This window comes from Miniopterus schreibersii, assembly GCF_964146895.1.
Source record: "Miniopterus schreibersii genome assembly, chromosome: 3".
Taxonomy (NCBI): Eukaryota; Metazoa; Chordata; class Mammalia; order Chiroptera; family Miniopteridae; genus Miniopterus; species Miniopterus schreibersii.
This window is the reverse complement of record NC_138103.1, coordinates 15,050,621-15,069,974: the sequence shown is the minus strand read 5'-3', so window position 1 is coordinate 15,069,974 and position 19,354 is coordinate 15,050,621. Positions and strand designations below refer to the sequence as shown.

Below are 19,354 nucleotides of genomic sequence, written 5' to 3'. Positions count from 1 at the left end.
TAGGTAAGTTTGGGAAAGCTGTAGCCTCATTGGTTGATTCTGGTTTCAGAGGGGCTGAAAGGTAGAAAGTCTTAAATAACAAACCTTATTGACGGGAGTAGGCTAAATGGAAGTTAAGTCATCCAACTGAAACCACAGGCAGGGATAGCTTTCCTCAGCAGACGCTCACTGTCAGATCCACTTGTCCCCTATTAGGAGGTGGCCCCCTCTACAACATTACTCATGAGTCCCCTTGCCTCCTGATCTCAAGGTCTAAGCTAGTGCTGATCATCAGCGGGCGCCTCCACTGATTTCTCACTGTTCCTGGGCACAGACCATATCTGAGTCATCTCTGTTTCCCAGCAAAGATCTGGCACACAGTAGGTGTTGATAAATGTTTTCTGAATTAAATGAAATTGGGATCAATGCCCAAAAGGCAGATTCTCTCGTTTCCATTGTTTAAAAATATCATGTATTTCCACTCATGCATTATGTATCACAGAAATTAATTTATCCAAAACTGTTTTCCAATGCACAGTTTCCAAAGGCTCTAGTCTGCATCCAACTGGAAATCTGCACTGGGGGGTGGGGGAGGAAGAGATGGTTAGTCTCTGGCTTTCTCTGATCATCCCAAGCACTGTTCTTGAGGTGGGTGTAAGGATGAGGGTCTGGGGGAAGTCATGTCAGAAGCCCAGTGTTTCCTTATTCCTACTTTTCTTGGCAAGGTCAAGATGGATGTATCTCATAGAACCAGGTTCATCTTTCCTTAGTCCCCCCACCCCAAACCCAGTGGCTTCTCCATCCTTCCATAGGTGAGGGCTGTAAAAGAAATGGAATAGAGTTGTGGCTGTTAGAACAGGTTGTAGCTTCGGACATCACTTATGAGTGATGTGACCTTGGGAAATTCGCCAAGTCATGTCAACTCTCTAAGCCTCAATTTCCTCATCTGTAAAGACAGTGTCATTTCATCTATACTTGAAGGCCATGGTGAGTATTAAATTATAAGGGACTATAGCACCCCACACTGTAACAAAAGTGCACATGTGTACATGGTGCACATCACAAAGAGCCCTGGCAGATTATTTGGTCACTCGATAGTTACTCCAACTAGGCAGGACGTAGAGTATTATTGTACCCATTTGAAAGATGGGAAAACCAAGGCTCAAAATGATGCCTAATCATAGCCCCCATTGAACTGAGTGCCAATTATATGCCAGGCATAGTCATAAGAGCTTCGCCTGAAATACTTTCTCTGTGTTCACGAAAGCCATGTAAGTGGACAATTATAGTATGAAAATGGAAGCTCGGGGAGATTAAGTAATGTGTTTAACTTGTTAAAAGATAGCAAATAGGTTTTGAACCAAGATAGTCTAATACCCTAATTGGTGATCTTACCCACTGCGCTGAATGACTTCCGTAAACAAATGCCCAAGCTGCAGTTAGAGCTGAGGACTTTTAGCTTTAATCCCCTCCTCCCCATATGTCACTATAGATTGTGGCTCAATTATGGAAAACGGTGTTTCAGACCGAGCCTAAACCGTTATCAATTAACTCCAGTCTGGAGTTTTTAAAAGGCACAGGTTAAATGGGTCAGAAAATCAGATTCAAATATATTGTATCCCTTGATTCCTAAATGCCAAGTTCTTCATATACATCAATCCGTTTAAGAATCACAGCTACCATGTACTATATTATTCTGTCCATTTCAAAGATAAAGAAACAGAAACTTGCTTAAGGACACATCTAGGTGACGCACAAGCATCTCAAAGTCAACACACACACCCAGGCAAACGCACACATTGAAATTTTGATCTCAACTGCTGCTCCCCCTTGGGAAGTGATCCTCATCTTCACCAACATTTAGTTTTGTAAGAGTTGGCATTACTCATGCCCAAACTTAGAGTAACCTGAACCCAGTCCTCTTTCTTACATCCTATAGCCAGCTCATCTAGTTCCTGTTGTCTTCTCTTGTTTGGACCATCGCGATAGCTTACTAATGGCTCTTTCTGCCACTTCCCCTTACCTTATTATTGGGTTCTTCTAGTCCATTTTCCATACTATTGTCAGATCATTTCTAAAAGCAATATCTAACCATGATATTCTCTTGTTTACAATCCTCCAATATCCTCCCATTGTACAATGAATGAGTATGCAATCCTCGAAATGGCTTACAAGGCCCTACTGAATATTCTCTGCTCACTTCTCTATCCTTATCTTGGGCTATCTTCTCCCTGTACCCCCAACCTAGTCACACTGTTTTTCTTTCATCTGAATATGTCGTTTCTTCCTGCTCCAGGTGTGGTAGTAATTGGTCAAAGGTCACCTCTACAGAGAACAAAAAAACACAATACCCTGTTTTGTGTCATTGCCAATTTCCATGGTGTAAATACTCTCCCCGTGGCCATTTCGAGCTACGCTCATGACATCCCTGTCACATTGGGAAAAAATATGTACTTTTTCCTTCCCTTGCTTTTATGACATTTTCCACAGATGTAATTATTTAATTATGCAAACGATTTTTGTTCTTTGTTTATATTTATGTTTTGTACTAGACTGTAATTTCCTTGAAGAACAGATGTCTGCCATTCATTCTTAAATCTCCAAGGCTTAGCACTATGTCTCCCAAATAGTAGAAACTCAAGAAATATTCATGAATAAATAAACAACACACAATTGTTGAGTATCTACCTTGTGCCTGGCACTGTGCTTGACACAAAGAATGAAAAAGATACCCCGCCGGTGTGGCTCAGTGATTGAGTGTTGACTTATGAACCAGGAGGTGACAGTTAGATTTCCAGTCAGGGCACATGCCCGGGTTGTGGGCTGGATCCCCAGTAGGGGGCGAGCAAGAGGCAGCTGATCAATGACTCGTCATTGATGTTTTTCTCTTTCTCTGCTCCCTCCCTCTCTCTGAAATCAATAAAACATACTTTAAAAAGAAAAAAAGAAAGAAGGAAAGGACAAACAATGTAGTCCTTGAGAAATTTATACCTATATTGCAAAAATAAAGTTTAAAATTATGTTGTATGTGTATTTAATAGGTTAATGTATATTGTGACATATTCTAAGAACTCACAGATAATTTTCTAGATGCTAAAGGGGGGAATTTTCAATGCACATACAGCATGCAGAGGGAGTCCCAGCTCTGGCGTTGAGATGGTGTCGTGAAAGGGTTTATAAATGAATAGAGGCTGGAAATACGGGTAAAGATTTGATAGAATCTCCGGCAAAGGCAATTACAAACACTTCAGAATGTAATTCCAGCACGGAAGGCCTCCCTGCTATCTACCCAGCTTCCCTGACGCAGTCTAACCCAGTTCATTTTTAAAGTATGCTGAGGTCTCAGAAACCGCTTGCATTTCTGAGCTGTAACATCATGGCTTGGCCACATCCCCACTGTGAATAAAAATGATTTGGGCCAATTGCTTACCTCTATGAAAACCTAAGTGCCTGCGAAGGTATACTCCAGGCTCCCAGCCACTGAAAGGGCCTGCGAGCCCAGCAGCCCTGAGCTGGCCCAGGGAAGGGATGGGAATTTCAATTTCACAAGGGCTGTTTGTAAAGTAATCCAGTACATTATGGTGTATGCATTATTATTGTATTATATTGAGTAATATCACATTTAAGGAGATTTCATAGCATCATAGCCATGCACAAGGGAATATAAAAGTGGTTAATAAAACAGAGAAGTACAATTTCCCTTCAGTGCTGGTTATGCTCCTATTATACTCAGAATAGTAATCAGAGGTCCACTTAGCTTGACTTGGGAAATAACGGATCTGTAATTACCTCGTGTCTGCAGTGTCATTATCAAGGGCTCAGCCCCAATGTCAGGCCACTGTGAATCCTCAGAAAGTCTGGAGCATGCAATATCCAAGCTGCAGAAGGACCATCACAGGGCTTCCTAAAGCCACACACACACAGGGAAAGTCGGGGCGCCTGTGTAGCCCGGCCAGGGCTCTGCGCCAGAACCAGCTGCCAGGCTTCCCTCTGCGGTGGGTCCTCTCCCACCCTATGGATCCTTATTTTGAAAAGGAAACCTGAGTTACCCCACCCATTGCCCCTAAATTCTCCCTCTGCTGAGCTTGCTCAGCTATTTAAAAAAATTATCTGCAGATTTGTTAAGAGCAATGGAAGATGCTTAAATGACTGAACGTCTTCTTGGATTTAATTGTTCTAGCTGTAGGAGAAGTGATTCTGGGACTTACTACCTTCTACATGTCAGCTCCAGAGTTGAGCATCAGTTGCCTACTTTAGTCAAGGGTTGGTTTCATTGTCTGTGCCTTTATCTGTGCCTATGTGTATAAATTGCTGCCATGGTGTGTTTCAGTTCCATGCTCATCACTTTATGGTGGTGCAACCTAGAGCAATTTGCATAACCTCTCTGAGTCTCTGTTTTCCTAATCTGTGAAATGGGGTTGATGCCACCTGCCATCAGGGTTAGAATTAATGAACTTAAAGCCTGAATACATTGCCTAACACTATTATTACTTAATCTATTAGTAATAGCAATTGTTATATTCAGAAGAATAGAATATTTACTAATTCTGCTTTGATTTAAATGAAAGCCAATAGTGATATAGGTTTCAGCTCCAAAGAAGGTTTTTTGGGAAAACATGGACAGTTTGTGTGTGTATATGTGCATGTGTGTTTGGATGTATATTTGGAGGTGGAAGGGATGCTATATCGCTGATATAACAACTCTGGTATTCACTATATTCTGGTGTTATACATTTATTTTCTTGCCAGAGTCCCAAAGGGAATTCCAATTTGATAGAGAGGAAAATAAGAAGAAATGTAATTCATTGGTAAGGGGAGAAATTGCATATATTTTATTAAAAAATAATCCAGAAGACCCAGATGACCTGGTCAAACTCAAATACCTATGGAGGTCAGTCCATGCAGATGGGGGTAAGCTTGGAGAAACACTATAGGGAGCTGTGGGGACTATGACAAACAGTCTTGGGGAGAGCCCGTTCTCAATATTAACACATTATTGCCATGCTTTGTTAAACTTTTCCATTTTTTAATCAAGCCAGATTTTATTGTGAAATCTCCCATTTAAAAATGCAGGCAGTTCATTCCATTTGTGAGCTCAACAAAATAGGCCGGAGGTCTAAATAAAGCCGGCAGGCCGACAGGATGTAAACTTTGTCCTAGGTCACTGGTGGGCAAGCTTTTTCTATCGAGGGCCCAATAGTAAGCAGTTTCAGCGTGGTGGGCCATATATCTCTGTTGCAATTACCCAACTCTGACAAAGCAAAAGCAGCACAGATAATACATGAATGGATGGGTGCGGGTGTATTCCAATGAAGCCTCATTGACAGTAACAGGCGGTGGGCCAGAATTGACCCATTGGTCATAGTGTGCCGACCCTTGGCCTAGCCAGATACTAAAGGGAGGGCTAGTGAGGGGTCTGGGTGCCATGGACAGCTGGACCAGGCCTAAGACAGACAAGGTTCTGGAGCTCAGGACTGCTCTAACTCTTCTTTCCAACTTTTGACCTGGTCCCCTCCAGCCTTTACTGCCAACAGCATCCGTGACTCAAAACAGGAGCAGGTCCCCAAATCCTACTAACATCTCTTACCTCCCTCTTGTCTCCAAACTGCCATCTCCTGGAGTCAAGGAGACTCTCTGGGGCTCATCCCCCCCAAGCCTGTCCCACCCCATCATCTCTTTCTCTTTTGTGAAGACACCAGACGAGTGTCACCCACAGACACTGCCTGGAACCCCAGGCAACTCCTCGCATAATTGCTAACCTGACTCCCACTTGCAAGCCAATTAGAGGGAAAGGGGGGGCGGGACCCACCTCCTGTCACTGCCATTACCACCACTTTTCTTAGTAAAAAATGGTAGTTAATTTCTCCCCCGAAAAAAGGCCAGGGAACAATCTCTTTAAATTACAGTGTTACAGCGTGAAGCAAAGATGCAGAAGTCAAATACAATTTGGGTTATAATTAGCGATTTCCTTGTAGCAGGTTTCTCTGGGAGATCCGGGCTTCCTCTAGCCAGCTTGCCAAGTAGTTCGAAGGCCCCTTTCACTCCATGGCCCATCGGATGCCCCTGTGGGAGGGTGTGTGTGTGTGTGTGTGTGTGTGAACCGAGGCAGCTCCAAACAGAATTATGGGGACAAAGATTGTTAAGACACTTGTCTGCCATGACACTGTCATGATTAAAATAGCAGGCAATGTCATTTAGGTAAAATAAACTGCTTCTAATGGGAAGTCATACAATGGGAGTTTAGAAATCCACCAGACTTCTGCTGATTAATTAATAACTAATTAATTAATTAATTAATTAATTGTCAGACTGTTAAATCATAGTCTTGATGTAGAGCTAGGTCTGAGTCACTGCACTAGAGGGGCAAAAGTTCGAAGGCTGAGTTTTTCCCCCCAGGAGAGTAACAGACCCTTGCCAGACAGGTGAGCCTGATAGGTGAGCTCCCTCTATTAATTGTGTGGCCTTGGAGCAAGTCACCTGATGTCTGTGCTTCTGTTTCCTCATCTGTAACTTTGGCATCATCACCTCGGTCCCTTGACGGGCTATGGAATGTGAACAACCTGTGCGGCACTGTGCGTGGCTGGAGGAGAGAGGAAGGGCGTGGACCCTGGGTCCGAATGCCTGCCTTTGGATACCAGCTCTGCCTTTCTCAGCTTTGGGACATGACCTTGGACAAGCTCCTTGATTTCTTTGTGCTCTGGTTCTTGTACCCAGGTAACAAGGGATTAATTATGGCACCTACCTCCTGTGGATGCTATGAGATTCACTCAGATCATGCACAGGAAGCTTCTAGCATCACTGCATTGGGTATTTAGTCTGTGCTCACTAACTGCTAGTTATTGTTATCTATGTATTATTTATTAGTACATATAGTTGCCTCTTCTTTTATTTCTTCCTTTCAGTCCAAGAAATTTCTGTTTTTCTGCATCTACCAACCAGGATGCGCATTTACATTCCCCCCCTTTTATAAGACCAGGGCAGCCCAAACTCTTTGAATTGTCTTATTTGCAACTAAATCTATGATTTCTTTTTTGAAGAAGGAAAAGTGCTTTTCGCTTCCACAACAAATCTGCAATACTTAAGCCTTCAGATTACCTTGGTCCTGAGAGCCTGGTTTGTTTTGAACCATACAGTCCGCAAACCTTGGTTTATTAGAGCATGAACGAACTGGCCATGGAGCTTTGTCCCATGGATGTGGAGGTCAAATAAAAGTCAGGTCCTGAAGCCTGGGTACATTCTGTTCCCGATGCCAGAGGGATGGTTTATTGTCTGGGTTATAGTGACCTTCTCACCAAAGTCCAGGAGCTAGAGAGACCATGAGAGTCTCAGTGTGATCCCCACGTTGCTGGCTCACTTGTCAGGCTCACCTACCTCACAAGGGTTTATTACTCTATGGGGGTCAGAACCCAGCCCTCAAGCTCCTGCCTCTCTGGAGCTCGAGCATCGACTCGGACCTAGCTCTACATCAAGGCAATGCCTTAACAACCTCACAGCCTCCATGCTCTTCGGAGATTCACTGGTGGAAGCCCAGATACTAGTGACAGTGTTTTGACCCAGAAGCAACTGGCATCGAAGCCGGCTGGAATACATAAATAACACTATTGAATGAGCATAGCTCATCGACACAACCACCAGGATCAGCGGGAGAGAACCAGATAAAATAAAGGCTCTTTTTAGAAGTCTGGAAGCCTTTGTGATTGGCAGGCCCACTAGTGGCTGAAACCTCTGGCTAGGAACCAAAATAGAATGTCAAAGAGCAGTGGAGCCTCAACTCACAGGGCCCGACTCGCTCCTAGAGGCAGGGTCATGAGCTCTATTTCAATGCGGCAGTAACCCTGAGTAACTGAATTTTGAGCACTACTGCAGAATCCAGGAGACAGAGAGATTAAAAAGGGTGGTCAAAGACAGAAGAATACACGGGGAGGGGCCTGCTCAATAGAAATTTTCTTTTAGGACCTTCCCGTTCTGGTTTCTGCTGTGATAGTCACTGTGTGACGCAGGTAGGTCACTTTCCTTCTCTGAGCCCCAGCACTGTTCACACATGAAGCAGGTAGACAAGATGGTCCTTTCAAGCTCTAACTCTACGAATCTCTGCACTGTCACACTAAGGCATCAAAGGTGTCATTTTTAGAAATATGAAATATAACTTCCTCGGAGGGTTAAAGTTTCCAATTTCAACTCTTACTAAAAAAATAAATTCAGGTTACAAGATTAAGTTAGGGGTTATAAACTCAGTACCTGTGCACTCTAATATAGCTGCGGTTGGATGAACTGATTGGGGCACCCCCTTTGGACAGACCAGGTGTCATCTAGACTACCATGGGGTCCCCACCAAAATGTCACATAGCATCATGCCTATGGTTTTATTATTCCCAAATTAATGGGGAAAATTAATGATTTCATTTACCTATGTCTCCATCATAAGCCAGTCTCTTTCTAATATGTATGTTACTCACCTGGGCCTGAAAGTATTTGAGTTTCAGCTCTTAACTTATGTGATCTTACATCTGTGCAAAATCGCCAAGTTGGCCTAACTAAACTCTGGTTCCCTCCAGCTCTAACACTCAAAGTCTGGCTGAACTATCCACGAATCCTCAGTCAACAGAGCACAGCCAATGCCTTTCTTCAGCCTAGAACCCAAATAGAGCACAGAATTCATAGGAATTCACGATAAATTTGCATGATGTAGGGTCACAAATTAAGAGCAGGTGCTGATAGTTGGCTACTGAATGATTAAAATACTGACCACAGAGCAGATGAATGCCTGCTTCTAAATTCATTTACAAACAAACAAACAAAAGCAGCAAAAGTACCGAAAGGGACTATGAGGTATGCAAAGGCAGCGAGGTTGTTCAAACACTTAGACCAGTTATTTCAATAGCTCATGAAGTCCCAGTTCATCTTCAAATTGTTCAATCATTTCTTCTGACACCCAAATTACGCTGTGTGCTAATACTTGCTCACATAGACTATCATCTTGATCAAGGATAGACACTGCTTAGTCATACTGAGAGGGTAAAATTGATGACATTGAGCACAGGTCTGGAAAAGCACAAAACCCAGAAGAGAAAATCAAGACGAAACTTTTCAAATGGCTTCCAGACTTGCAATTGAAATATGACAATTACAAGGAAACACTAACTCGGACTCAGAAAGTGTCAGATCATAACTCAGAAGCAAGATATCTTCGGGCCTTAGGAACAGAACTTCAGTCATATATCCCTCTAATAAATCTTGCCCTTGTTTGTCCATGACCTAGACTGAGGTTAATAAACAGCGTATCCATCAGCTGTACTCAGGCATGACTGACTGAAAGTGACTTGTATGAAAATCATTAAGTAAAAGAATTACTTTTAAAATAAATGTGGAATTTGAGCCTTCATTTGATTCCTAAGACTTGAAATTCCACAATTTTTATGAGGGATTTATTCTCCTGCAAAAAAAAAATTAGAATGAAGAATTCAGGACAGAGGAGAACACTGATTCCCCATTGTGAAGGATGTCATTATCTCTTAATTACAATGGTTCACACAGTAGAGTGTTTACTCTGTGCCTATCGCTGCAGCAAGGCCTTCACTGTCATTACCACTAGGACGCCATCACTACTCTGTCTCACATGTCCCAAGCAAGAAAGTGAAGTTACATCCCATGCCATTGGTCCCATGCTGGGTCAGAACTAAAGTAGAAACTCTAAGCTCCTTACATGGATTCTTCACTGCTTCCAATAACACCTCGGGTGTTTATCTAGTACCATTTTCTCCAACCCATCGTGAGGCCTCAATTCTACCAAAATTCAAGGCTGTCACCCAGCCCCAGACCCAGAGACATGGGTCTGTGATGTCCATGGCGATGCCTACTCCTCTCAGAATCATCCTAAGTTTGGCTCAGTCATGCCTTTGGCCCAGCAGGATGGGGCATTCTGGTGGACAGGGGCTTTTGAACAGTAAAAGGCCCCTAATATTGGGTAATGAAGGCCTTTTTTATCCTAAAAGCCATGGGCCATTTATTCCCAAGCATATATAGGTGTCAGAAGCATAATACTCAGCCCCATGAGGGAACAAGAGGCAGTACTGAGGCCTTAAAGTAAATGTGAACCTTAGGAAAACAGAACCAGTGTTGACAAAACAGCTCAGCCACACTGCCATCTGAAAAGACAATTCTGAAGCCACCGAAACATGTGATTAGAATTTGCTCAAGGCGCTCTAAGCCCGAGATACTGTGCACGCTTGGGTCCGCGAGGGCCTTTCCTGGGTGAAATGAGTAACTCCCAGCAAAGTGTCCCTTTCCCCAGGAGCAACCTGCCCAGAGAAGAGGCCGGGGTGAGCCGGGGCACGCCTGGGGGATGCCCTCTGGGCTTCGAGCCAAGGCTTCTGGTCTTGAGCCTGACACACCTGGTTTTGAGCTCCAGCTCCTACCTGTCAGCTACAGTGACCTTCAGGAAGTTTCTCACCTCAGGTTCCTCAACTATAACCTGGGGCTGAGAGTGCCTCATATGTATATACTTATTTTTCGGCGATGGAGAGTCAAGATTACTTGCGATTGTGTATGTAAAGGGCTTAGAACATAGTTTGATGCTACTGGGCAAAAACTTTTATTTTTGAGATAATTATTCCCTGATTCCTGTATTGATACAGCAACTTACCCTACTTTTAGACATGATGGCCTTCAGTGATTTTTCCAAGCTTTTAAAGTAAGCACATTTGGCCACAACCCTCCACCAGGGAGCAGCACTCTTTGGGGTTTTATCATTCATCTCTGATGGTTGTTTAGAAGGACAGAGGAAGGCTGCTTGGAGAAGGGCAGAAGCAGAGGGAGGTAAGGAACACAGGATACTATCAGAGGGTCAAGGGACCAGCCCAAGATCCTTCCACTTATAAACGGTAGAGCAGGGGCACAGAGATGGTAAGATTCCGTCTGTTTTATGGTGGAGTGATGTTCCAGAGTATTATGCTGAGTGAAATAAGTCAGGCAGAGAAAGACAAATACTACATGATTTCACTTGTATGTGGAATCTAAAGAACAAAACAAATGAACAAACAAAATTGAAACAGGCTCATAGATACAGAGAACAGACTGATGGTTACCAGAGGGGAGGGGGTTGGGGGACTAGGTTAAAAAGGTCAAGAGATAAATAAGTGCAAATCAGTAGTTACAAAATAGTCATGGGAAATATAGTCGATTATATTGTAATAACTATGAATAGTGGCAGCTGGGTACTGGAAATATCAGAGGCGACACTTTATAAAGTATATGATTGTCTAACCACTGTGCTGTACACCTGAAACTAATACAAAATAACAGTGAATGTAAACTGTAATTAAAAAAAGAATTAAAAATAAAAATAAATTTAAAAATATAAGGTGGAGCAGAGGATCAAACTCTGAGAAATTTGGAGCCTGGGTTCTTAACTGACCTGCTTCTCTAAACCAGGGGGGCAGGGCTGGAAAAACCAGCCCGGGGAGAGTTCTAGATCGCTTGCCCTGGTCTCATGCACTGGTCCTCTGAGCTGTGGGCCTGGGGACCCTCTAGCAAACTCCCTGGAGATGGAAGAAAGAGTCTAGACTTTGACATCAGACAGATCTGGGTGAGGATCTGGACTCTGCCACGCCCAAGCTCACAACATCATTAGCCTTTGTCCCTCTATTTCCAGAGTATAAAATAAGGAGTACTCATATCATTTAAAAGGTTTGATGTGAAGATAAAATGAGGTGAGAGATAAGAGAGTGCCTAGGATGGTCTACAGAGCACAGCAGGCCTCAGTAAGTAGCAACACACCTTCCTTTTTCTCCTGACACCAGACAACTCTCAAATTACTCTACGGGTAGCCATGCCCAAGCACAGTGGGTCCTCACCAGACACTGAATCTGTTGGTGCCAAGATCTTGGACTTCCCAGCCCTCAAACCATGAGAAATAAATGTGTTTTTTTAAGCCACCCACTTTACAATATTTTTGTTATAGCAACCTGAACTGACCAAGACCCAGGCATATGCTTGCATTGGCATAAAACACTCTAGAGGAAAAATATGAGGGATTGGTAACTGTACTTTCCAGGGGGAGACTAAGAACTGGGGTCGTGGGCACTAGGAAATTTAATTTTCATTGTAGAGCCTGTTCTAATGTGTGACTTTTTTTTTTTTTTTTAAATATATCTTTATTGATTTCAGAGAGAGGAAAGGAGAGGGAGAGAGAGAGCTAGAAACATCAATGATGAGAGAGTCATTGATTGGCTGCAGGCCGCAACCCGGGCATGTGCCCTGACCGGGAATCGAACCCTGATCACCTGGATCCTAGGTAAGACGCTTAACCGCTGAGCCACGCCCGGCCGGGCATAATGTGTGACTTTTTAACCACAAACCTGAATTACTGTAGTAATAATAATGATGACGATGGCTCATTAACAAAAGAAATGCATTGAGAAGTTTTCCCCATGCCTTAGCTACATGATTGACTTGCAAAGCAGGGCCAACGTGTAAGTGGTTAGGAACAGGAGGTTATCACCAAGCAAGGTCTTATCTTCTTAAAGGTATTAATGACATCTGGAGACACAGCACTCGGTGGAAGCAGCTCAGGATTAAGAAGAGGTTGGTTCCTTAAGCAGATCTTCTCTCTGTCAATAGAGCCCAGAGCTCAGGGAACAAGCTCTGGGACCCACATTTTTTTCTCCCATCAGATCCCAGAGCTGGTGGGAGACTTTTAAACAGACTGCAGAAGTGTTAAAAATAGAAGTTAAGTTGCCATTGGAGATGCATGGAGAATTCGCCACTTGCAAATCTCTAATTATAATATGTCAAAAGTAAAATACCTTGTCAGGAGTGGTATCTAATATGATACAGGATTGGCTCTGTCAGCACAGTGATCCGTGATGTGTTTGGAGGCCCACATTAAATAGACATTCAGCAGAAAAATGTCCTGCGGGGACTCATCTCAGCCCTTGGAGAACGGAAAGGATGACCTGGTGAGTCTTTGCTGTCTGTACTTTCCTCAGCTCTGGCTGGGGGCTCTGGGTGCAGCCGATTCCCTTTCACAGAGTCTGTACTTTATGTTAAATCGTGTGCATATATTAGAAGTTCTTGGAGCCTGGCAGATGGAGGGATCTTTTCTCTTTCCCAAAACTACTCAGTGTCTCAAAGAAATGATGGCTTCCACAGTGCTCTCAGATCAGCATTAAGCTCCTTGCCTATATGTCAGAGGACAGTTAGAGTTATTCCAGGTACAACGCTAACCTATAGGGGACGATTTGGGTGTGCTAACCCAGGGGCCTGTATCCAGGGTTGGGAGAACCATGGGTCTGACCCACTTTGGGGTTAAATTCCTTCCTGGGAAAGGGGGAGCTTGGAGGGAGGAGAGGTGCACTCGGAAAGTGTGTGGGGACGCAGAGACAACTTGAAGCAAGCTTTCCATCACCCACGTTCTGCACAGCCAGGCCAGGAAAGCACAACGCAGAAGTAGGCCACCGGCAGCAGAAGCACCTTCCTTCTTGGCCAAAGACTGAAACACATGCATGTAACGGTTCGCAGGAGAGAAAACAAGATCCTTCAGGATCAGCCACAAAGCCACCTGCTTCAGCCGATAGTGGTTCTTTCCCCTTTAACTTCCCATAAGAGCATGTACCACCCAAACACTGCTAAAGACGGAGTCACCGGCTAAGCAGCCCCACGGCAAAGCCACACACTCCAAACTCGGAGAGGTGCTCCTTGCCATTCAGATGCCCTTGGGCATCGCCCGAGCCAGATTCCTGGGTTGTCTGCCCAGTTTCAGAAGTTATTCTATCGTTTCCATGCTCTAGAACTTGTCACCTTGCGATAATTAACAGAGCACATGTCCCATTATCTCTAGTGGCCCAGACGCTCTCGAAGGGAGGAGAGCATGTGTGCCCACCAGTTCATCTCACTGCAGCGCCTGGGGCACTGCGCACAGCCAACCTGCTCTTTAAATTTAATTGTGTTGATCTCCAAAGAGTTCTTTTTGCAAGAGGAGGATGTTGAGCATGTCAGCTCCCCAGTTGGATTAAAATTTCCTTTTAGGTGGGCATAATTAACCTTATTTTTAAAAATATGTTTTTATTGATCTCAGAGAGAGGAAGGGAGAGGGAGAGAGAGAGAGAAACATCAATGACGACAGACAGTCATTGCCCGGCTGCCTCCAGCCGCTGAGCCACATTGACCGGGCAACCCTTTCTTTTTAAACTCTCATTTTATAACTCTTCTGGCTTAAACTCTTTTCAATGACTTCCCATTGCTCCTAACGGGGATCCCACCCCCTTATCGAACCTACCAGGCCTGTGGGATCTGCCACCTGCTGATTGCTCCCATTTAGTCCTTTGACACTTTACCCCCGAAGCCCCTCCACATGCCCTAGATACACTGGCCTCTTTTTGGTTCTCTGAATGAGTCAGGGTCAGGACTATTGACCTTGCTGTTCTTCCTGCCTGCAAAGCTTTGTCTTCTCACCTTAAATATCATCTCCTTGAAGAAAGCTTCCCAGACGGCTCATGTGCAGGCAGCACTTCTCTTCTTTATTCTTCCATTGCACCTGCCTTTTCCTTAAGAGCACGGATCATGATTTGTGTTTACACAGCTGTCTGACAGCCACATGCTCGCTTCCTCTCACACTCAGTTACAAGAGGAAAAGGGCCCTTTCTGTTTGATTCAACCACATCACCTGGTGTGAGTCCAGGCCCCCGTGGAGGTTTAATAAATATTGGTGAGCGAATGAATGAATGTGTGACAGACTGACCGACTGACCGAATCTTCCAAAGCGGTAGTATGGTTGGCATATGTTGAGGCTTCATAAATAATGTCTGATTTAACCTTTCTTTTGTTCCTAAAGTAGCCTCCCGAAGCCCTACCACCTTGATTATCACAAAATAACCACCAAACAACTAAACAACAACTCCATCATGACCACCTGGTAGTCGACGCAGTACGAATACCCACAAAATCAGCAAACACATTTAACAAACTCACCCCAAGTTACAGCGGCAGCCAGACACAAGGAAGCAATAGGAGCACTGTTCACAAGAGCCAAAGGTGGAAACAACCCAAGCGCCTGCCGATGAGTGAATGGATAAACAGGTGGCTTATCCACACAATGGAACAGTATTCAGTCGTTAAAAGGAATGAAATGCTGATACACTTTATAATATGGATGAACCCTGAAAACAGTCTATTATTGGGAAGCGGACAGACACAAAAGATCATATATGTAGTTTCATTTCTACGAAAAATCCAGGAGAGCAAATCCATAGAGACAGAAAGCAGGTGCGTGGTTGCCAGGGCGGGGGGAAGGCAGAATAGAGAGGTCTCCCTGAGAGGCACAGGGCTTCCTTTGGGTGAGGAAAACCTTGGGCTGGACAACAGGGATGGTTGCACTACTCTGTGAATGTACTTAATGCCACTGAATGGTGCACATTAAAATAGTTAAAATGCTAGCGATTACGTTTTGTACAACAATAAAAAGGGGGCTAAGCAATAGAAAATTTTAGAATGTATATTATTTTCCAAATCTAACCCCCAGGTTAGGTACCAGATATCAAAGTTAGTCATTGGTTGTTTTCAGTTACAAGAGAAATATATTATGCTTTCAAACAACAAACTTATTGGCCAATACTGGTTTTCCACAGGCCTAGGGGCAGGAGAAAGAGGCACAGTTGCCTTGCACTTACAACATGTTCTAGACTAGAGCCTGGGCGAGCCCAAGCTTCTGGAGGATTCTGCAGAACCAGGTTTCACAGATGCACACAGTCGTCTTCTGGTGTGCATGGCTATCTTAGGTCATTCACAAACAGGCAGTCTCATTTTGAAAATTATTTTTGTTTAGGATTACCTTCGATTCACAGTCAATAACATTCGTTTTCATTGACGATAGGGTTAAAATGTTTGCTTACATGTTTTTAACCCATTAAACCCGTCCCCCTGCAACACAATTGACTCTTTTGGGTGCATAGAGCCGTGTAATCACCACCGTCAAAGTACAGAAAGTTTCACTGCTCTGCAAAATTCTCTCCTGCCACCTCTTCGCAGTTCAGGCCTCCACACCCCAGGGCCCAGCAACAAAATGGAAGAAGCAGGGACACAGACAAAACCAAGGATGAACCTCTCATGCACGAAGCTAAGTTCAGGGGGGCAGGTGCCGAAACGCAGGGTGGCCGCAAATGGGCACAAGATTTGTTTGGGGCGATGGAAATATTTCAGCATTAGGCAGTGGTGATGATTGCAAGACTCAAAATGCACAAAAATCTGAATTGCACAGCTAACATGGGTGTATTTTACGGTATTGTAAATGATATCTCCACAAAACCATTTTTAAAAGGTTACATCATGTATGATTCCGTTGAGACGACACAGTTACGGAAAAGACAAAAGTGTAGGAACAAAAAGCAGATGAAAGCGTCCCTTCATAAATAAATGAAGTTAACGAAAAACGTGTGCGTTTCAGTAATAGGAGAGGGTGCCTGCGGACGAGGTGAACCTGGCAGAGATGGGATGACAAGGCCCCGTCTAGGGGCTGCCTTGCGGGCAGGCCGCTCGGCTGGGGCGCCCTGGCCGCCACCCCCAGAACCCCGGGGCCCCGCGCCGCAGCGCACTTACTGTGGCGGTGCCCGAGACGGTCTGCGCGCTGGTGTCCGCGGCGCTCTGCTCCGAGTGTGACTGCGCGGGAGGGTACAGGTTTAACGTGTGCTCGGGGACGGGGGTCTGGCCCGTGTACTCTGGCGCAGGGTGGGGGTGAGGGGCCGTGTATTCCGCGGGGATGCCATTCTGGGGGGGAGCGAACTGGGCCGAAGCGTAAGGCTGAGCCATTGTGTCAGGGGCAGCGGCTGCTTCCTGATTACCCTGAAAAAGCAGAGGTGGAGAGAAGACAACCGTGAGTGACGCGGGCAGAACCCTTCCCCAGGCCCAGGGACCGCGGCGACCCGGACACTGCGTGTTGGGTGCGAGCCCTGGGCCGAGAGCCCGAGACCCCGAGACCCGAGCATCCCCGGTAATCTTCACGAGACGCTCCGAGGAAGCAAGAACCACCATTTATGTGACCCATTATACAGGTGCAAAAACCGAGGCTGCGAGAGGGGAAGTCACTTTCCCCAAGTGATCCAGCCCCGCAGCCACACACTGGGAGGGGTCTGCGTTCCACTGCGCAGGGTTTGCCTGGCAGATCTTCCTTCTTTCATTCCCCATTTGGGCACATGTGAACGTGTAGTTGTCTCCAGTGACACTAGAGTCTTGCTTTGATACTTAAAATGCCAAGAGAAATTAAATTGAACATGCGTGTTCTTGAGAGGAGAGACAGTTCATCTGAGCGTTTGAATTTAATCAAAGTTTTATGTGTCTTGGCTCACATAATGAGATGGGAGGGGGTCTTGTTAATGACCACTGTGTGTGTGTGTGTGTGTGTGTGTGTGTGTGAGATGTTCCTAGGGCCAATATGAAGCAGCCAATGAAAATTCAGGGCCTAATTTGGACAAAGATGGCACTCTGTGATATCCCCATTTTAAGTATCTCTGCAAAGTGCTGGACTTAGCTCAGCCTCATTAGTCAGTGCCTCCCCCACCCCCTGCCTTATTTTTTATAAGCACAGAGTATTATATAACAATTCGCCCTTCAGATCTAGCAAAACATGCAGTGTGATAATTACAGCAAGTCAAAAGAATTAAAAAAAAAAAAAAAAAAAGCACACCCTGAATTCAAATGCTTCCATTTCAGGAAACCTCTCTCTCTCTCCACCTCCACCCCCGTCCCCTGTAACTCTACTACCCTGCGCGCGCACACACACACACACACACACACACACACCCCAACAGCAGCAGCTGAAACGGCAATCCAGAGGCCTGAATTCTCCACGGTCTCAAGAGATGGGATCACACAGTCAGATAGAGACAGGATGAAGGGACAAAAAAAAACACATTAGCAATTAAGCAGACCAAGTAGCTGCCTCTCCTATTGTGTGTGGTCAATTAGAGGTGACTTCAGCCCTCATATAATGATCGCAGGGCAGCAATGTCAGAATCGCTCCCATCTCCTCCGTCCTCACCACCAACATCCAAGAACCTCTTGGGTGAAAGCAACTTGAGCGCAGCCGAAACATTGTGACATACAGGGGAAGAGAAATTTATTCTCACAGCCGCTCACAGAGCTGGCTCATTTGTTTAGAGGGGACCGTAATTAGAATGCTCAGGATGACACACTGAAGAGAACGGAGCTTAGGCTAAGTTTAAAACAATTTACAAGTGGAAACATTCCCATCAGGCCTTTTCCTCCCCCGGAGTAATTTCTCCAAATGTCTGGGCCACGGGAAGCAGAAATGCAAAGCCACTTCTTTCTAACATGTTTTCGCAGCATTTGGGGCTGAGCGGGGTCTTTCTGTGCGGTGGCTGAATCACTATGCATGGGAAGTTAACCCTGTCCATCCTTAGCAAACCTGAGGCCATTTATTGTCACCTTCGCTCAGGGTTCACTTTTCCTCAAGGAAAATGCCCTGCTTCCTTTTGGGGGATACTTCCCCCCTCAGCCTAGTGCAGGTGTGGCTGAGCCCTGCCTCCGTGACCCATAGATAGAGTCACAAATCGGCCTGACTAGTCAAGGGGTTCCACTCGCACAGCCGCAGGGATGTGGGTTCATGCCCAGCTATCTAAACCCTAGAGTTAAGCCCTAGTGACTCCAATGAGGCTTAATCCTGAGACTTCGCCAGAGTTTTGGGAGGAAGTTCTCTTTCAACGGTCATTGGCAGCTGTAAAACTACTGTAAACCTTGAGCTGCCAAGAGCTGTCTCTTGAAGAGGGTCTGCCTGGAAGCCCAGAAATTGAGAAACAGATCGACTGAGTCCCGTGACATTGTCTGAAGTCTTGGATCTAGCTTTACCTGCAGTTAGTAATGCCACTGCTTGTTTTAGCCCCTCAAATCAGTAACTGCCTTATTTTATTTGAGCTAATTTTCTGTTACTTACAACCAAAAGGGTCTTAATACACACACACACACACACACACACACACACACAAAATCAAAAACAAAACATGCTGCTGTTTATGAGCCAAGTAGCACCCTTTTCTTCTACAGGGCCATGCAAGGAACATATCCTTGTGCACAGACATTCCATATGGAGGCCACTTCTTTCTGGCTGAGGAGAAGTCCCAGAAACTATAGGACCTTGAGAATCCTCCAAAGAGAAATTAACTGTGACAGATTCTACTTCTGCCCCAAGGTCTGTTTCAGCCTGCCCTCCCTTCCACCGGCTCATCTCTGAATTGAAAGAAACACTTATGAGAACTCCAGATGTGGTCTTATATGGGGGCATAAGGAAATGGCAGGAACAATGGTAGAGCGACATGGTCCCTAAGGACAAAGATTCTCTCCACCACCTCCAGCGGAAAACACCTTCATG

The 19,354-nt window shown here is 45.0% G+C and overlaps 1 protein-coding gene across 25 annotated transcripts in view; it reads right to left on the bottom strand.

Annotated features, from left to right (window-relative positions):
* RBFOX1 (RNA binding fox-1 homolog 1) overlaps window positions 1-19,354 on the bottom strand; it is a 1,935,778-nt gene that overhangs the window by 153,513 nt on the left and 1,762,911 nt on the right. For all 25 annotated transcript variants that reach the window (XM_081132161.1, XM_081132157.1, XM_081132151.1 and 22 more), the window contains one exon: window positions 16,570-16,812. In XM_081132161.1, coding sequence (XP_080988287.1) covers window positions 16,570-16,812 — 243 coding nt within the window. The remainder of the gene's footprint in view (window positions 1-16,569; window positions 16,813-19,354) is intronic.